Source organism: Suncus etruscus, chromosome 5, assembly GCF_024139225.1.
Source record: "Suncus etruscus isolate mSunEtr1 chromosome 5, mSunEtr1.pri.cur, whole genome shotgun sequence".
NCBI lineage: Eukaryota > Metazoa > Chordata > Mammalia > Eulipotyphla > Soricidae > Suncus > Suncus etruscus.
In genome coordinates this window covers 15,659,175-15,677,582 of record NC_064852.1, presented here as the reverse complement: position 1 = coordinate 15,677,582, position 18,408 = coordinate 15,659,175, and the positions used below count along the sequence as shown (strand labels likewise).

Here is an 18,408-nt window from a genome sequence, read left to right as displayed (position 1 = left end):
GGTGCCTGCCTTGCCTGCGCTAGCCTAGGACGGACCGCGGTTCGATCCCCCGGCGTCCCATATGGTCCCCCAAGAAGCCAGGAGCAACTTCTGAGCGCATAGCCAGGAGTAACCCCTGAGCGTCACAGGGTGTGGCCCAAAAACCAAAAAAAAAAAAAAAAAAAAAAAAAAAGAAATCACTCCTGACTGGCTTGGAGGATCATATGGGATGCCGGGATGAACTACTGTCCATCCTGGGTTGGCCACATGCAAGGCAAATACCCTAACACTGTGCTATCTCTCTGCCCCCTAAAGAAGTGTTTTGGTTTTTGTTGTTTTGGTCTTTGAGCCACATCCAGCAGCACTTAGGTGTTACTCTTGCTTCTGCACTCACTTTAGGAATCACTCCTGGCAGGCCTAGGGACCATAGGGATGCTGAAGATCGAACTCAGGCTACATGCAATTGCCCTCCCCAAGGGGCACAGCGGTAGGGTGTTTGCCTTGCATGTCGCTGACCTGGTAGGGGCTCAGCTTGGTTCGATTCCCAGTATCCCATATGGTTCCCCAGTCTGCCAGGGGTGATTTCTGAGTTCAGAGCCAGGAGTGACTCCTGAATGCCGCTGGGTGCGGCCCAACAACCAATAAATAAATAAAGTTTAAAAATATTACCCTCCGAGCTGTATTATTACTCCAGCCCCAAAGCGGTGGAGATTTTGGTCAGCTTACCTAAGTCTCCCCAGATTTCCAAGATGGGTAGAAGTGCATTCAGGGAAGGAGGAGGGTGGGATGGATGGGGGGCTGTGGCTCAGGTGCTGACTCTCTGCCTCCTTCACAGTTCTCCAAGGAGAAGTACATCTTGGACTCGTCCCCAGAGAAGTTACACAAGGAGCTGGAGGAAGAGCTTAAGCTCAGCAGCACAGATCTCCGCAGCCATGCCTGGTACCACGGCCGCATCCCCCGAGAGGTGAGTGACCCCGGCATTGGCCCTCCGTGTGCTTGACTCTTCCACCTACCACGTTGGCTATCCACAAGTCAGAGAGGCCCTGAGAGTTTCTAATGTGTCGCTGGGTGGGTTTGAAGCAGAATGAACTGATAGGTGGTTCGGCTGAGCCTGTTTTTGGCCTTAAACTGTTGCTGCAGGGCCAGAGAGATAGTCCAGTGGAGAGGCATTTACTTTGCATGCAGCCAAACCAGGTTTGATCCTCAGTATCTCACAGGCCCCCCAGCAGGAATAATTTTTTTTAGTTTTGGGGTCACACCTGGCCGTGCTCAGGGGTTTTTCTGGCTCTATGCTCAGAAATAGCTCTTGGCAGGCTCGGGGAACTATATGGGATGCTGGAGATAAAACCAGGGTCTATCAGAGTTGGCTGCGTGCAAGGCAAACATCCTACTGCTGTGCTATCTCTCCGGCCCCAACCAGGAATAATTCTTTACTGCAGAACCAGGAGTAAATCCTGAGCACTGCTGGTATGTCCCAAAACCAGCTCCCATCTCCTAAAAATAAAGCAACTACATATTTCAGCACCCCCTGGCCTGGTCATCTCCCTCACCGGGTCCTTGGCATTTCCTCACAGGTCTCGGAGACCCTGGTCCAGCGCAATGGTGACTTTCTCATTCGGGACTCCCTCACCAGCTTGGGTGACTACGTGCTCACATGCCGCTGGCGCAACCAGGCTCTGCATTTCAAGATCAATAAGGTGGTGGTGAAGGCGGGTGAGAGCTACACGCACATCCAATACCTGTTCGAGCAGGAGAGCTTCGACCATGTGCCTGCTCTGGTTCGCTATCATGTGGGCAGCCGCAAGGCTGTGTCGGAGCAGAGTGGAGCTATCATCTACTGCCCCGTCAACCGCACCTTCCCTCTGCGTTACCTGGAGGCCAGCTATGGCCTAAGTCCGGGCAGCAGCAAGGCGACTGGTCCCGGCAGTCCCGCCGGCACCAAGGGCAGTTACATGAAGCGGCGCAGTGTCACCATGACCGATGGGCTAACGGCTGACAAGGCCACTCGAGGCGAAGGCAGCCCTGCCAGGTCAGCACAGAATCCCATACTCTGCCCAGACATTGGCCTGTCGTGCCCCAAACAGCCTGAGGGGTTCCCTATAGGGGCTGTATGGGAAGGTCCAGTCAGGGAATGGAACTGGGATATACTGTCATGTTACGTGGTTGTCTCTGGGTTCTGGGAGCCATCATAGATTGGGGGGATGATCTGGTGCCAGCTGCTCATCAGTAGGGGCTTCCTGTTTACACCCTCACTGCAGGGAGGATACAGACTGGCAGGGGAAGCCCGAGACAGGTTGGACTTATTCAGTGCAGGACTCCAAGTCTGTGCTTTTGAATTTTCTTTGTATGGAAGGAGAGTCATGTTGGACCATGTTGGGCCAGGCCTGGTGGTGCTCAGGGGCCATTCATAGCCATGCTCTGGGTTGTTCCCGGCTTTGTGCTTAGAGATCCTCTTGCAGAGCTCTGAATAACAAATGGGGTGCCAGAGATTGAGCCAGGGGTGGCTGTGTGAGAGGCCAGCACCATAACCACTGTACTATCTCCCTGGCCCTGTGCTCTGGTTTCTCTGACATCTCTTGCTGCTTGAAGAGATTTACCATCTTGTGCCAGCTGGGTAGTACCTCCTGATTCCTTTTTGGGGGGCCTGGGCTAGGGTCTATCACTTTCCAGCTGAGATCTATCTGACTGTATTTTGGAGCCCCTAATGTCAGGATTCAGAAGCTGCATGTGTCAGAGTTCTGTGTGGAAGCAGGCAGAGGCTAGGAAGGGGCCTCCCACTCTTCTCTCCCTGGACCTTCTCCAAATGGACCCACTCTGTTTTCTCTCTGGACCTTTCCCAAATGAACCCACTCTTTTTTTCTCCCCAAACTTTCCCCAAATGGAGTGGTCTTCTTTCCCCAAACCTTCCTCATATGAACCCACTCTATTTTTCTTCCTGACCTTCCCCAAATGGACCCACTCTTTTGTTTTGTTTTGTTTTTGGGTCACACCTGTAATCGCTCAGGAGTTACTCCTGGCTCTACGCTTGGAAATCACTCCTGGAAGGCTTGGGGAACCATTTGGGATGCCAGGATTCAAACTGCCATCCTTCTGCATGCAAAGCAAACACCTTACCTCCATGCTATTTCTCCGGCCCCAAATGGACCTACTCTTCTCTCCCTGACCTTCTCCAAATGGAGGTGTTTCCCAGCAAAGACAACAGTCTCTCGTTTTGGGAGCAGTAACTCAAAAAAGCAGTAAATATACTCCACACAGAAGAGCTCAGTTTTGATACTTGATGCTCTTTGGTCTTCTGAGCTCTGTGGGGAGTCAACCTGCAAATCTAAATAACTGGAAATTATAGAAAGAAAGCAGGCCTGAGCAATAGTATAGAGGAAAGGGTGTTTTTCTTGCACATGGCCAACCCAGGTTTGATTGCTGATATCACATATGTCCCCTGGAGCCCTGCTGGAAATGGTCCCTGAGTAGAATCAGGAGTAAGGTCTGAGCATGTCTGGGTGTGACCCCAAAACTAAAATAGTACAGCAGGAGAGCTAGCACAGTAGTAGGGCATTTGCCTTGCACACAGCCGATCTAGGATGGATGGTGGTTCAAATCGTGGCATCCCATATGGTCCCTGTGCCTGCCAGGAGTGATTTCTTTCTCTTTCTTTCTTTCTTTCTTTCTTTCTTTCTTTCTTTCTTTCTTTCTTTCTTTCTTTCTTTCTTTCTTTCTTTCTTTCTTTCTTTCTTTCTTTCTCTCTCTCTCTCTCTTTCTTTCTTTCTCTTTCTTTCTTTCTTTCTTTCTTTCTTTCTTTCTTTCTTTCTTTCTTTCTTTCTTTCTTTCTTTCTTTCTTTCTTTCTTTCTTTCTTTCTTTCTTTCTTTCTTTCTTTCTTTCTTCTTCTTTCTTTCTTTCTCTCTCTCTTTCTTTCTTCTTCTTCTTCCTCCTCTTCCTCCTCCTTCTCCTCCTTCTTCTTCTTTTGGTTTTACCCCTGACAATATGCTCAGAAATCGCTCCTGGCAGGCTCTGCATGCAAGGCAAACGCCCTACCGCTGTGCTATCTCTCTGGCCCTAGACTCTGGTCTTTTGGAGCTGCTACCAGGCTGACAAAGGATTCTGCATCTGACCTTCTTGCCTTTTTACCCTCTTGTCTGTGTGGATTATTTGCCATGGATAAATATGACCAGGATCACTTCTCCATCGTAGGGAATAGGGGAATCAATTTCTCATTCAGGGAGCAATTTGAGGATCCATCGATAACCAGTCTAGGAATAAATTTGAATCAACAATCTCCCAGCTTTCCTGCCCAGAAGCTCAGTGGATCTCGAAGGGAGGTGGGGTGAGGGTGTTCTGGGGCTGCCTGAGGACCCTCACTATGCTCACCAAGGCTTCTGCTCCACAGTTCATCACTGCCCCACCCCAGGGAACCCATCCGCAACTGTGCCCTCAGCATGGACCAGATCCCGGACCTGCACTCACCCATGACCCCCATCTCTGAGAGCCCCAGTTCCCCAGCCTACAGTACTGGTAAGCCCAGAGAAGGGAATGGGGCCAGCTAGGGGGAGGACCTGGGATGCCTTTGCAAGCACCCTATATGTCTTGGTTGCTTATTACCCTCTTCTGAGAACAACAGCCCTGCTGGAACTGGCTTGGCAAACCTGCTAAGGGAACCCTTGAGTGCCCTCAAGAGTAACCCACACTTGTTTATTCTGTTACCCTTTCTGGAGCCCTGACTGGGTCTCAGGCACTGTTCCAGGGTGCCTAAGGGCTATCACACAGTCACCCTAAGCCTGCTCATGACTGCCACATGGAGTATGCCCCTCCAGGCCTGGCAATGCCTGGGATTCACTGTACATCTTTTTCTAAGGTAGGCTAGTTTTTTTTTTTTTTGGTTTTTGGGTCATACCCGGCAGCGCTCAGGGGTTACTCCTGGCTTCATGCTCAGAAATCGCTCCTGGCAGGCTCGGGAGACATATGGTGCCGGGATTCGAACCGATGACCTTCTGCATGAAAGGCAAATGCCTTGCCTCCATGCTATCTCTCTGGCCCTAGTTTTTTATTTTTATTTTTAAGTTTTTTGTTTTTTTGGGCTACATGCTGCAGCACTCAGGGATTACTCCTGGGTCTACACTGGCAGGCTCAGGAACCATATGGGATGCCGGGGATCAGACCTGGGTCCATCTGGGTTTTCAGCATGCAAAGCAAATGCCCTACCACTGTGCTATTATTCCGGCCCAAAAGTAGGCTAAGTTTATTGCAATTTTCTCTTTTCTTTTTTATTCTTTTTGGGTCACACCTGGGGATACTCAGGGGTTACTCCTGGCTCTAGACTCAAGGATTTTACTGGCAGATTCAGGGTCTGCATGGGATGCTGGGAGTCAAACCCTCTCTGCTATGCTTTCTCCAGCTCTGGGTGTAGGTGATTGATGCCAAAACCTGGCCCAGCCTGGATACAGCAGGGAGGATGTGGCTATTCCCTCTGGATGGTGACTCAGACAATCTTTTGGGGTCAGGGAAACTTCAGGAACACTCCTCACCATTCTGACCCTCTCTTCACAGTGACCCGCATCCACACTGCCCCTACGGCCCCCTCTGCCACGGCGCTGCCTGCTTCCCCTGTCTCTCGCCGCTCCAGCGAGCCCCAGCTGTGTCCTGGAAGTACTCCCAAACCCCTTGGGGAATCGGACAAGGGCTCTTATGCCAGCCCCTCCCACACCCTCTGCAAGGCCTCCCCATCCCCATCACTCAGCAGCTACAGTGACTCAGATTCGGGCCATTATTGCCAGCTCCAGCCCGTAGTTCGCAGCAGCCGTGAGTGGCCAGTCTCAGACACCTCCAGCCGGCAGACCCGGAGCTATGGGGAGAAGTTTAAGGAACAGTCGGAGAATGGGGACCCCGAGGTGGACTGTGGCAGGACCTCCATGGCCCCCGTGGTGGAAGCTGTCTCCTCCTTCAACCCTGCCACCTTCCAGTCCCTCCTGATCCCCAAGGAGAACCGGCCCCTGGAGGTGGGCCTCCTGCGGAAGGTCAAGGAGCTGCTGGCCGACGTGGACGTTCGGACCCTAGCGCAGCATGTCACCAAGGCCGACTGCCTGGTAGGTATAGGGTGCCAGCCAGGCCACAGGGCTTGCCTCTGACTTGGGGACTAGGGCTGGTGAGGGGTCCTGAATTCCCCAAGTTGAGCAAGTGGGCCTGGATCCTGATTTCACAGTTCGTCTCACTCGCTCTGGGACTTTATGACCACTGGATCTCTCTGGTCCTCCATCTATCCCTTTTGTGTTTTGGAACCACTCCTGGTGGTGTTGAGGGGACCAACAAAGATCAAAACTGGGTCCCCCATGTGCAAGATAAACTCCTTCTCTATAATGTCTCTCCAGCCCCCAATTACCCCTTCTTAAAAAAAAGAAGAAAAACAAAGCCAACCCTCCCCCAATGTTCTTTTTTTTTTTCTTCTCTTTTTGGTTTTGGGGCCACACCTATCAGCATGCAGGGGTTATTCCTGGCTCTATGCTCAGAAATCACTCTTGGCAGGCTCTGGAGACCATATTGGATATCAGGGACTGAACTCAGGTCGTCTGCATGCAAGGCAAACATCCTACCTGATGTGCTATTGCTCTGATCTGTTTTCTCTTTGGGGCCACACCCAGCAGTGCTAAGGGCTTTTTCCTGCTTCTGTGCTCAGGGATCACTCCTGGCAGTGCTCAGGAGTCAAATCCTTGTTGGGCGCATGCAAGACAAGAACCCTCCCCACTCTCCTGTCTCTCTGACAGATACTCTCAGTTCCTCCAAGTGTCAGTGTGACAGTAAATTTACAGCCTCCAATCCAGCCACTTTACAAAAAAATGTGTTAAGTTTGTCTTGCTGGTCCAGGTAAACTAACTCTCTTGCGCCTCCTAGTGGGCAGAAGTAAAAGTCATTTTCTGGACCGTGGCCCAAACCCTTCAGTCTTTTGCTTTGAATAATTTTCTTTTCTTTTTCTTGTATGTTTTTGGGTCACACCCTGGCTTGGGAGACCATATGGGACACTAGGAGATTGAACCGCGGTCCCTCCTAGGTCAGCACGTGCAAGGCAAAAGCCCCACAGCTTGCACCACCACTCTGGCCCCAAAAGATCTCCCCAGCACTCTCTGGGCTTCACCTTCTTACGTTGGCATTTGAGAGGACACTTATTTCTTTGTGGCAATGGCCACCAAGATCTGAGAGCAAAGAAGGAGTTCTGTGACCAGCTGAGTGAAGGCATGAAAGCCACCCTGAGATACTCTGTGGCATGAGGGTGCGACCTTCCCTAGGTTCTAGGTCCAGGATGACGTTTGTCAAGTGCTCCGCTTTTGGGGTGTTAGACCTCATGTTCTGGAATAAAGGTGTTCCATGGTCCATGGCATTCATGTAGAACAAGTCTGGCATCTTCCCATCATCTCCATTTATCCCACTTCACAGATGGGAAAAATGAGGCTTATTCACTTCGTGTTGGGTGTGTGTGTGTGTGTGTGTGTGTGTGTGTGTGTGTGTGTGTGTGTGTGTGAGCGACATACCCCATTCCCCCCCATTCCCAGTCAACTTCCCTACTAGACAGAGCTCCCTGACTCCCAGATGTCTGGGGCCAGCCACGACAGGAAATTAAGCAGCCCTCTGGGCATCCTTGCAGGTTGCCAGGATACTGGGCGTTACCAAGGAGATGCAGACCCTAATGGGTGTCCGCTGGGGCGTGGAGCTGCTCACCCTCCCGCATGGCAGGCAGCTCCGACTGGACCTGCTGGAAAGGTAAGGCAAGCACCTCTCGAGGCTGCTTCGTGCCCTTTTTCCCCTGGCCCCTCTTGGCCAATCACAGTTCCAACCCTGGGTCCTGGGCATGCCCCCTATGTCACTGACCCCTTACATCACTGACCTCTTACATTACTGACCAATGGCAGCTTCTCACTCTCCAGCTCCTTTAAACTTTAAACTTTCCTAAAGTTTAAATCTTTTATCTCTCCGAAGGAGGATCGACTTTTGCATCCCATCCCCTAGGGCCTACTAGGCCAAAGCCCATGTTGCGTTGCACTGAGCAGCTCTGGCTGTGACATATGACATCATTGTCATTGTCATTTCATCATCATTGTTATTTTTGTTTTTATTTGTTTGCTTTGGGGCCACACCCCGCTCAGAAATCACTCCTGGCTTGGGGAAAACCATATGGGACCCAGGGGGATCGAACCTGGCCTGTCCTAGGTTACCTTGCACAAGGCAGATGCCTTACTGCTTGCGCCACTGCTCTGACCCCTAATCATCAATGTTTATAGCTCTGCCCTTGAATGCCAAGTCCCTAAAATATCACAGGCTCCGCCCCTAAAGACCACGAGCCTATCATCTGGGCACTCTGGAGCCACACCCCTTCTAACACAGACCAATCAAAAACCAGCTTCCTTCCCCACCTCTCAGGCCATGCCCTTTAGGCCACGCCCCCTACTCCTGGTACCTCCCTCCCCTTCTCCCATCCTCTTTCTCCTGCCTCCTTGCTCCATCCTCGGCCCTGCTGCCCCTCCAGGTTCCACACCATGTCCATCACGCTGGCCGTGGACATCCTGGGCTGCACAGGCTCCGCCGAGGAACGGGCCGCGCTCCTATACAAGACCATCCAGCTGGCGGCTGAGCTCAGGGGCACCATGGGCAACATGTTCAGTTTTGCAGCGGTGATGGGCGCCCTGGATATGGCTCAGGTATTGAGGGGCCAGGATTGAACCAACCTTTGGGGAGTCTGTCTGCTGCAAGAGCCCTGGGATGCGATCCTGGGGGTGCATGGTTCATGGCATCAGGATAAACGTGATGGCTTTGTAGCCTGAACCCCAAAGAGATATTCCTGGCTCTGAGCCTTGGTTCTTGCCAATACCCAATACCCAATATACCCAATACCTAATATCAGGAGGGCGTGAAAAGCAATCACCATAGTCCATGGCCCAGTCACCTGGCAATCACCTGGCTCAGGGTTGACACAATTCACACCTGTATCCTCAATTTGAGTCCTGAGTTCATCTCGTCATTTGTTCCGTCCCAGATTGCTCGACTGGAGCAGACGTGGGTGATGCTGCGGCAGCGACACACGGAAGGGGCCATCCTCTACGAGAAGAAGCTCAAACCCTTCCTCAAGAGCCTCAACGAAGGCAAAGGTAGCGCGCCTTTCGCCCATTGCTGTGTGATCTTGGAGAGCTTTCAGGCTTCTCTGGCCCTGCACACTCTGTGTAGACAACTAGTTAGTTCCTCTGGCTGGGTTTGACTGGTGGAATTCCGAAAGGAAGGGAGTGTCTGGGGTGGGATGGGGCCTGATGGGGATCTGAGGGAGCTCAGATAGATTCCTTTAGTTTCTGGGCCCCCTCCAAGGTATGAATTTCCTTTCTGCAGATGGGCTCCCACTGAGCAATACCACATTCCCTCATGTGCTGCCTCTGATCACTCTGCTGGAGTGTGATTCTGCACCAGCCGAAGGCCCCGAGCCCTGGGGCAGCACCGAGCATGGTGTGGAGGTAGTGCTGGCACATTTAGAAGCTGCTCGTATCATGGCCCATCACGGAGGCCTGTACCACACCAACGCCGAGGCCAAGCTACAGGGTGAGTTACAAGAGCACTGGGCCAGGGACTGGGCATCTATCTCCTCCCGTTCTGGGGTTGCACACACGCCCCGTCTTTCTTCTGGTCCTTCTCCCCTCCTACCTTCCTGCTCCCTCTCCCCTTCTTTTTTTTTTTTTTTTTTTTTTTTGGTTTTTGGGCCACACCCGGCGATGCTCAGGGGTTACTCCTGGCTGTCTGCTCAAAAATAGCTCCTGGCAGGTACGGGGGACCCTATGGGACACCGGGATTTGAACCAATCACCTTTGGTCCTGGATCGGCTGCTTGCAAGGCAAACGCCACTGTGCTATCTCTCCAGGCCCTCCCTCTCCCGTTCTATCTCTTGCCCCTTCTCCCCCACCTTTCTCATCTCTCCTTTCTAACCCACCCTCAAGCAGTAGTTTTTGCAACCAGCAAAAACTTGAGGGACACAGGGAGGTCATTCAGAGAGGACTCTGGGTCCCCAATCTCCCACCAGCCTCAGCAGTCCTATCCATCCCCATCATGGGCCTGGGAACCCCCTCCCCCGCTTTACAGGACTGTTTTCTTTTATTTCTTTTGTGGGAGGGCACACTCGTCGGTGCTCAGGGATTACTCCTGGCTATCTGTTCAGAAATCACGCCTGGCAGGCATGGGAGAACCATATAGGATGCCGGGATTCAAACCACCTTTGGTCCTGGGTCAGCCGCTTGCAAGGCAAACGCTGTACTATCTCTCTGACACTTACAGGGCTGTTTTCAAAGCCTTGATCTCTGGCTCCAGATGATCCTACTGTTTTACTGCTTTAGCTATCATTTGAGTCCCCTAAGTTCATTGTAGATACAATTGGAAATTACAGCTAGCAAAAGCAAGGCAAAACCAAACCTGGCCAAATGCTTGGGTTCATGGTCCACATGTACATTTGTGGCCCCATCTTCTGTCCTGAGATGTGCACTTTTCTGATTCCATGCTGGTTTGTGTACCAGGGTTCTCTCCACCTTCGGTGTAGCTCACTCTCTCTCTTGAGCATGTTACTCTTTTTTGGGGGCACGCCCAGTGGTGGCGCTCAGAGGTAACTCTTGGCTCGATGCTCAGAAATCTCTCCTGGCAGGTTCAGGGGACCATATGGGATGCCAGGGATCAAACCTGGGTCTGTCCCGGGTTGGCAGCTTGCAAGGCAAACGCCCTACCACTGTGCTATCACTCCAGCCCTCATTCCTCTTTCTTATTCTCTCCATCCCTTTCTCAGAACCTCCCAATAAAATCTGTTTTTACTTAAAATGAAAACAAAAACAACCCAGGGCTGGAGTGATAGTACAGTGGGGTGGGCACTTGCTTGCATGCGGCCAACCTGGGTTCCATCTCTGGTGTCCCAAATGGTTTCCAAGACTACCAGCAGTGATCCCTGAGTATAGTGAGCCAGAATAACTCTAGAGTACCACTGGGTGTAACCCCAAAACAAGCCCCCCCCAAAAAAAATCCCAAACAAATAGCAGGACAAAAGTTTAGGGTGACAAACAAGCAACCACACTCATCCCTGTGTGTGGGGAGCTATGGCGGTCTTATATGCTGCCTGGGGATGCCCTGACCTCTGTGCCTGTCCCCCCAATCCCCACTCCAGGATTCCAGCCCCGGCCGGAGCTCCTGGAAATCTTCAGCACCGAGTTCCAGATGCGCCTGCTGTGGGGCAGCCAGGGTGCCGCCAGCAGCCAGGCCAGACGCTACGAGAAGTTCGACAAGGTTCTCACCGCCTTGAGCCACAAGCTGGAGCCTGCAGTCCGCTCTAGCGAACTCTGACCCCAAGAACCCCGGGCTGGGGTCACCAGAGAGGGACCCATGCCCAGCCTCCTCATCAGGACACTGTGATCAGCCTCAGAATGTTCTGGGCATGACCCCAAACTCTCACTGCAGCTCAGGGGGCTCTGGACTCCGTCCCTCCTGCATCACATTGCAGTACTTTCTCTGGGAAGACCCTGAGCTGCCTGGGCTCCTCCAGCCTCTCCCTCTCCCCTGCCTGCTGAGGTGCTCTGGGGGACTCCCCTAGTCTCCCCCTCTCCTCTAGGCTCCCACATGGCTGTACATACGTCTGTCCTGTAAAAAGATGTACAGAACCCATGCCCTTTCTTTCATAAAATAAACTTTTATGACTCTTTTTTTCTTTCTGTCTCTCCTGGGGATTTTGGCGGGGAAATGGGGCGTCTTTTCTCACAAGTGGAAGTGGAACACTTCCAGAAGCGCCAGGATTATCTCTGGTACTAAAAACCAGGTACCTTATTGAAGGAGCATGGAGAAAGGAAACAACTGCTTCCAACTGATGAGAGAGAAACTTGCATCTCTCCAGTCCCTGCTTCAGTTTGGTTTAGATTTTTTTTTTCTTGGTGTTTGGTTTTTGGGTCACTCCTGGTGATGCTCAGGGGTTAATCCTGGCTCTGTGCTCAGAAACTGCTTCTGGCAGGCTCAGGGGATCATATGGAAACCGGGAATCGAACCACTCTCTGTCCTGGGTTGAACGCGTGCAAGGCAAATGCCCTATCGCTATGCTATCTCTCTGGCCCCTGTATTTTGTTTTTTTCGTTTGTTTGTTTCTGGGCCACGCCCGGTGATGCTCAGGGGTTATTCCTGACTATTTGCTCAGAAATCACTCCTGGCTTGGGTCACCAGGGGATGGGATGCCAGAGGATCAAACTGCGGTCTGTTCTAGGTCAGCCGAGTGCAAGGCAAATGCCTCACCACTGTGTCACTGCTCCGGTCCCTGGGTTTTTGTTTTTTCTTTTTCTTTTCTTTCTTTCTTTCTTTTTTATTTTTTTTGGTTTTTGGGTCACACCCAGCAGTGCTCAGGGGTTACTCTTGGCTCTATGCTCAGAAATTGCCCCCAGCAGGCTCGGGGGGGACCATATGGGATGCCAGGATTCAAACCACCAGCCTTCTGCATGCAAGGCAAACACCTTACCTCCATGCTATCTCTCCGCGCCCCCTGGTTTTGTTTTTTAACAGACCACTTATGACTGAGATTACACGCCATTTGGAAACTTGGTGTTCTTTCCTTTTTTCTCAACAGCATAAACTAATTTCTTTTCAGGCTCTGACACCTGCCCACAGAAGCTTTTCACTGTGTGGGTGTAGGAATGTGGTGGTTAGATGGAAGGGCAGCAATCATGACAGAGGGTCTGTTTTATGGGAGGGAGGAGGTGGATAGTATAGGTCAATAAGACGAGGTCTGGGGAGCCTGCCCATTGAAGGTGGGGGCCTCAGCTTCCTGGCTCCAAGAGAAGAGTGCCAGTGCATTAGACCTACTTAGATTTATTGTTTTATGGCTGGGTGATCTTGAATAAGAGGCTCCAAACATCCTCTTCCATATTACAGGACAGTAACAATGAACATGCTCTTGGGTTGATGGCAAAGCATTAAGGACCATTACAATTCAAACAGAGTCATATCGATCCTGATTACTTACTGAATCAAAACATCTCATATGGGGCTGGAGCAGTGGTGGTTTGATCCCCGGCATCCCATTGGATCCCCCAAGCCAGGAGCAATTTCTGAGCTTATAGTCAGGAGAAACTAAGTGTCAACTGGTTGGTGTGTCCCCCCCCCCAAAAAAAAAACTCATATGTCTCTCCCTGCATGGAAACCGCCCATGTCTCTTTATGACAGGTAGTTTGTTATCTTAAAAATAAAGATGCCGGGCCCGGAGAGATAGCACAATGGCGTTTGCCTTGCAAGCGGCCAATCCAGGACCAAAGGTGGTTGGTTCGAATCCCGGTGTCCCATATGGTCCCCCGTGCCTGCCAGGAGCTATTTCTGAGCAGACAGCCAGGAATAACGCCTGAGCACTGCCGGGTGTGGCCCAAAAATAAAATAAAATAAAATAAAGATGCCATGGAGGCGGAGAGATAGCATAGCGGCGTTTGACTTGCAAGTAGCCATCCCAGGACCAAAGGTCGTTGGTTCAAATCCCGGTGTCCCAAAAACCAGGAGTGATTAATCCCAGAGAGCAGAGCCAGGAGCACTGCGGGGTGTAACTCCAAAACTAGACCAAACCCCCAAAAATAGCATGGAAAAGATGCCTTGCAAGTTGTAAAGTGCCACCTAAGTTTGGCTAAAATTATTGGGTCACCCTTTTGGTCCTAATCCTTGATTTCCATGATGTCCCCTAGCTTACCTACCATGCTTATGGGGGATTCATTTTTGATACCTCAATAATAATACAATAACAACAACAATAATAATAATATAATAATTATGTATTTATATAATAATAATAATAATAATAATAATAATAATAATAATAATAATAATAATAATAATAATAATGGGAACAAAAGTCACTTTCTCTATCCTCCCCAGAACCATGAAATAAGAAAACACGACCCCACCATCCCTGCATCCCCAAGCGGGAGAGAGTTTGCGAGCGCCCCTAAGAGGCCACTTTCAGTACTACAGCCTGATGAGGGAGAGGAAGAGGGTTTGGAGCCCTTTGCGGGGGGCACAAAGGACGTCGGGAGTTGTAGGCGGCAGCCCCCTCCCGCGCTCACCCAGGGCGGAGCGGTGCACGTCGGGAATTGTAGTTTCCAGGCAGAGGCCACTTTCAGTCCTACAGCCTAATGAGGAGAGCGTGGGAGCCCTGTGCGACGGGCGCAAAAGACGCCGGGAGTTGTAGGCTGAAGCCCCGCTCACCCGGGCGGAGCGGTGCACGCCGGGAATTGTAGTCCCCAGGCAGAGGCCCCGGTGGCCCCCCCTCTGCTGACAGATCTCGGGCCTCACTCGGATGGCGGCGGCGGCGGCGCGTGGCTGCCGGCCTTGGGGCTCGCTCCTGGGGCTCCTGGGGCTCCTGTCGGCCTCCGTCGCGGCTGCCGCGTGGGACGTCAAGTCGCTGAGCTGCCACTTCGGCGCCTTCTGCGAATGTGACTTCCGGCCCGACTTCCAGGGTGAGGGACCCCCCGCGGGTGGTGCGGGAGTCGAACCCGGGAGCAGAGCTGAGGTGAAGGGTCCCCCGGCCGTTGGGACCAAGCAGGAGCCTGGGACACCTCCATCCCCAGGGACCCCCTCATTTCCACTAGGTGCAGTGCAGAGAGTGGCCTGATGGGGGCGCTGTCGCACCGAGCCAGAGTCTAAGGCCTTTTGCCTTGCACGCGACCAACACATGTTGGACGGACCCCGGTTCGAATCCCGGCCTCCCCGATGGTCCCCCTGAGCCTGCCTGCCTGCCAGGAGCGATTTCTGAGCACAGAGCCAGGAGGAACCCCCCCTGTGCACTGCCCGGGTGTGACCCCCCAAAAAAAAACAAAAATAAAAATCTGGGCTGGAGAGCTAGATAGCATGGAGGTAGGGCCTTTGCCTTGCATTCAGAAGGTTGGGGGTTCTAATCCCGGCATTTCATATGGTCCCCCGAGCCTGCCAGGAGTGATTTCTGAGCCCAGAGTCAGGAGGAACGCCTGAGCGTTGCCGGGTGTGACCCAAAAACCAACACACACACACACACACACACACACACACACACACCAACATGTTTCAAAACACCATCCCAGGATGCGGGGACCCCCCCCAAACCTTCACCCCACCTCCAGCCAGAGTCAGGAGGAACCCCTGAGCGTTGCCCGGTGTGACCCAAAAACCAACACACACACACACACCCCAACATGTTTCAAAACACCATCCCAGGATGCAGGGACCCCCAAACCTTCACCCCACCTCCAGCCAGAGTCAGGAGGCCTGAGCGCCCAAAAACCAACACACACACACACACACACACACACACACACACACACACACACACACACACACACACACACACACCAACATGTTTCAAAACACCATCCCAGGTTGCAGGGACCCCCAAACCTTCACTCCACCTCCAGCCAGGTTCCCGGCACCTCTGACCCTCACCCTGACCCTCCCTAGGTCTGGAGTGTGACCTGGCCCAGCACCTGGCCGGCCAGCCCTTGGTCAGGGCGCTGGTTGGGAAAACGCTGCGGGCCTTCGTGCAGGACCCGGCGCCCACCAAGCCGCTGGTCCTCTCCCTGCATGGCGACTCGGGCACCGGCAAGTCCATGGTCAGTGCCCTGTTGGCCCGATACCTCTTCCGGGGGGGCCTGCAGAGCCCCCACGTGCACCTCTTCTCCCCGGGCATCCACTTCCCCCACCCCAGCCTTATGGAGCGTTACAAGGTAGGTGGTGGTGATGGGGGGGGGGTGAGGGGGTGCAGGGGGTGAACTGGGGCATGCCAGATCCTGAGTTCGGAGCCGGGAGGGGAGAGAGTGACCCCTTTCATTAGGCCACACAGCCAGTAGAAGCCCCATCCGGTGACTTACCTGGAGGGGATGGATCTTGCTTTCATTTCTGGTGTGGTTGGGAAGGGAATGGTCCTAGCTGTGGGTATCTTGGGGTTCCATCGTGAGCCTGATTCAGGCAGCTTGGGGAGCAGCTTGTCCCTTTGTAGAGTGGCTAGGGTGTCAGGTTGAGCCCCGCTTCTGCTGCCGACCTGCTGTTGTGTGAGCTTGGACAAGCCTCTGGCCCTCTCGGGGCCACCAGTAAGTGCCAGGTGCTCAGAAGGGGACTAGTCCTTGCCTTAGAAAGAAGTCTGGTGGCATGGGGACTGAGCATCAGCACCCCATTGAAGTCTCCCCACCTCTCCCCCACAGAAAGATCTTAAGAACTGGGTCCAGGGGAACCTCACGGCCTGTGGCCGCTCCCTCTTCCTCTTCGATGAACTGGATGAGCTGGCCCCCGGCCTGCTGGAGGTGCTGAAGCCTTTCCTGGGCCCCTCGTGGGTTGTGTTCGGGACCAACTACCGCAAAGCCATCTTTGTCTTCATCAGGTGGGGCCCAGCTCTGCAGTGGAGTGGGGTGCTTTGGGACACTGGGTAGAGGTCTCAGCTGCCCCCTAAGACTTGTGCTTCCTTGGCAGCAAACGGTCCCCCATCCTGCTTCCCTACAATTGCTCACCTCCCTGCCAGAAAATTATTCTGTAGCTGGACCTGCCCTGTCTTGATGCCCTTTGTATCCAAAAGTGGGAGGCACATCTCTTTAGTCCTCATTATTTCTTTAGGGAAGCTCCATTTGGGCCTAATTTGGTTGGGGAGCTTTTGGGTCATACTTGGCGATGCTCAGGGTTTACTCCTGGCTTTGTATTCAGGGATCACCCCTGGCGGTGCTCAGGGAACCATTTGGGATACTGGGGATTGACCCAGATCAGCTATGTGCAAGGCAAATGCCCTCCCCTCTATGCTCCTGGGTCTTTTTTGTGACCAGGAAGACAGGACTCAGTTAGTTCTAGACCCAGCCGAGTCTCCTACGCTAAATCACTTCCTGCTGTCAACCTCCACAGCTTCTGAACAGCAAGGCCAGCCCAGTACCCTGATGATGTCTTAGCAGAGGTTGCTACCCTTAGTGGCCCTTCATGGGAATATTTTTTTTCACTTGGACCCATAGAAAGTGCCCCCTCGGGCCCGGAGAGATAGCACAGTGGCGTTTGCCTTGCAAGCAGCCGATCTAGGACCAAAGGTGGTTGGTTCGAATCCCGGTGTCCCATATGGTCCCCCGTGCCTGCCAGGAGCTATTTCTGAGCAGACAGCCAGGAGTAACCCCTGAGCACCGCCGGGTGTGGCCCAAAAACAAAACAAACAAACAAAAAAAAAACAAGAAAGTGCCCCCTCATTTATATCTCAGGCTGTTCTGCTGTCCCTTCCCCCACCTGGGGATCACTATCCCCCACTTTGGGCCACACAGAACTAGTGGTTTGGTATGATGGGAAAGCCATGAAAGGTCCCATGAGTGCTTTTGTCAACTGTGATGTGCATGGCCCAAGGGGATGATCTCTGGGGACTGTAGTTGTGAACTCAGTTCTGAGAGGGAAAGTGGGGATTCTGAGATGTTTCCAGGGAGCTGGACTCCTGGCTCCTGCCAGCACTGAGCTGGCTCTTAGCTCCAGTTGTATCGGGTGGCATTCATGCCGTGAGAGCTCCCCCCACTTACTGAGTCTTGGCTTGGGCCCCCTGCAATTCCAGCACGACTGGTAGTAAGCAGATAAACCAGGTGGCCCTAGAGGCATGGCGCAGACGCCGGGACCGCGAGGAGATTCGCCTGCCGGAGCTGGCACCCCTCATCTCCCAGGCAATGCTGGACAACCCCCACCGTGAGTTAACCAAGGGACCCCACCCTGGGGGCCTTTCCCTACCTCCCTGGTCAGCTCCAGTTTGGGGGTCCCCGTCCCTCCTGTGGCCTCCGAGCAATGCATAGCCCTGCTTCCTGCTGGCGCTCAGGCCCCCTTTCTCGGCCCTTAGATGGTTTCTGGCACTCGGGCATCCTGGAAGAGCAGCTCGTGGATACGCTGGTGCCCTTCTTGCCACTCCAGCGCCACCACTTGCGGCACTGTGCCCTCAACGAGCTGGCCCTGCTGGGCCTAGAACCCAGTGAGGAGGTCATCCAGGCTGTGCTGGACAGTACTACCTTCTTCCCTGAGGAAGAACAGCTCTTTGCCACAAATGGCTGTAAACTGATAGCCTCCCGGCTTGCCTTCTTCCTCTGATGTGCCAGGGGCCCCGCCATGCCCCCTCCCTGCCCTGGCCTGGCCACCTGGGGCAGCTCTTGGAGCATACTGTGACACACTGGCAGGCCCTGGACCTGGTCCTGCCTCACTGGCCTCTGTTCGCCCCGTCCAACCTGGCCTTCGAAATGTGAATCGTCACTCAGGGACCACTTGGTGGGCACTGCTCTGACTCTGACCCCGGAGCTCGCATTGTCCACGCTGGAGGGTTCTCAGTCCCCGCGAATGGAGGGACTCCAGCTGCCCCTTGGGCTTAGTTTTGAAATGTTTTAATTTTGTAAAGGAATGTACACAATAAACTTAACTTAGCGACGAGACCAGAGGAGGTTGACTGAGGTTTCTGATTG

The 18,408-nt window shown here is 53.1% G+C and overlaps 2 protein-coding genes across 4 annotated transcripts in view; both read left to right on the top strand.

Annotated features, from left to right (window-relative positions):
- Positions 1-11,670, top strand: part of SH2D3C (SH2 domain containing 3C) — a 31,538-nt gene extending 19,868 nt beyond the window's left edge. For all 3 annotated transcript variants that reach the window (XM_049774142.1, XM_049774144.1, XM_049774143.1), the window contains 9 exons: positions 815-943; positions 1,554-2,008; positions 4,362-4,486; positions 5,519-6,054; positions 7,605-7,720; positions 8,484-8,655; positions 8,991-9,102; positions 9,335-9,541; positions 11,139-11,670. In XM_049774142.1, the coding sequence (XP_049630099.1) occupies positions 815-943; positions 1,554-2,008; positions 4,362-4,486; positions 5,519-6,054; positions 7,605-7,720; positions 8,484-8,655; positions 8,991-9,102; positions 9,335-9,541; positions 11,139-11,314 (2,028 nt within the window). In that variant the 3' untranslated portion in view covers positions 11,315-11,670. The remainder of the gene's footprint in view (positions 1-814; positions 944-1,553; positions 2,009-4,361; positions 4,487-5,518; positions 6,055-7,604; positions 7,721-8,483; positions 8,656-8,990; positions 9,103-9,334; positions 9,542-11,138) is intronic.
- Positions 11,671-14,280: 2,610 nt separating this feature from the next.
- TOR2A (torsin family 2 member A) lies at positions 14,281-18,381 on the top strand. The gene is made up of 5 exons (XM_049774201.1): positions 14,281-14,445; positions 15,419-15,684; positions 16,159-16,334; positions 17,523-17,650; positions 17,799-18,381. The coding sequence occupies exons 1-5, from the start codon at positions 14,286-14,288 to the stop codon at positions 18,041-18,043; spliced, it is 975 nt and encodes a 324-aa protein (XP_049630158.1). The 5' UTR covers positions 14,281-14,285; the 3' UTR covers positions 18,044-18,381.
- The last annotated feature ends 27 nt before the right edge of the window (positions 18,382-18,408 follow it).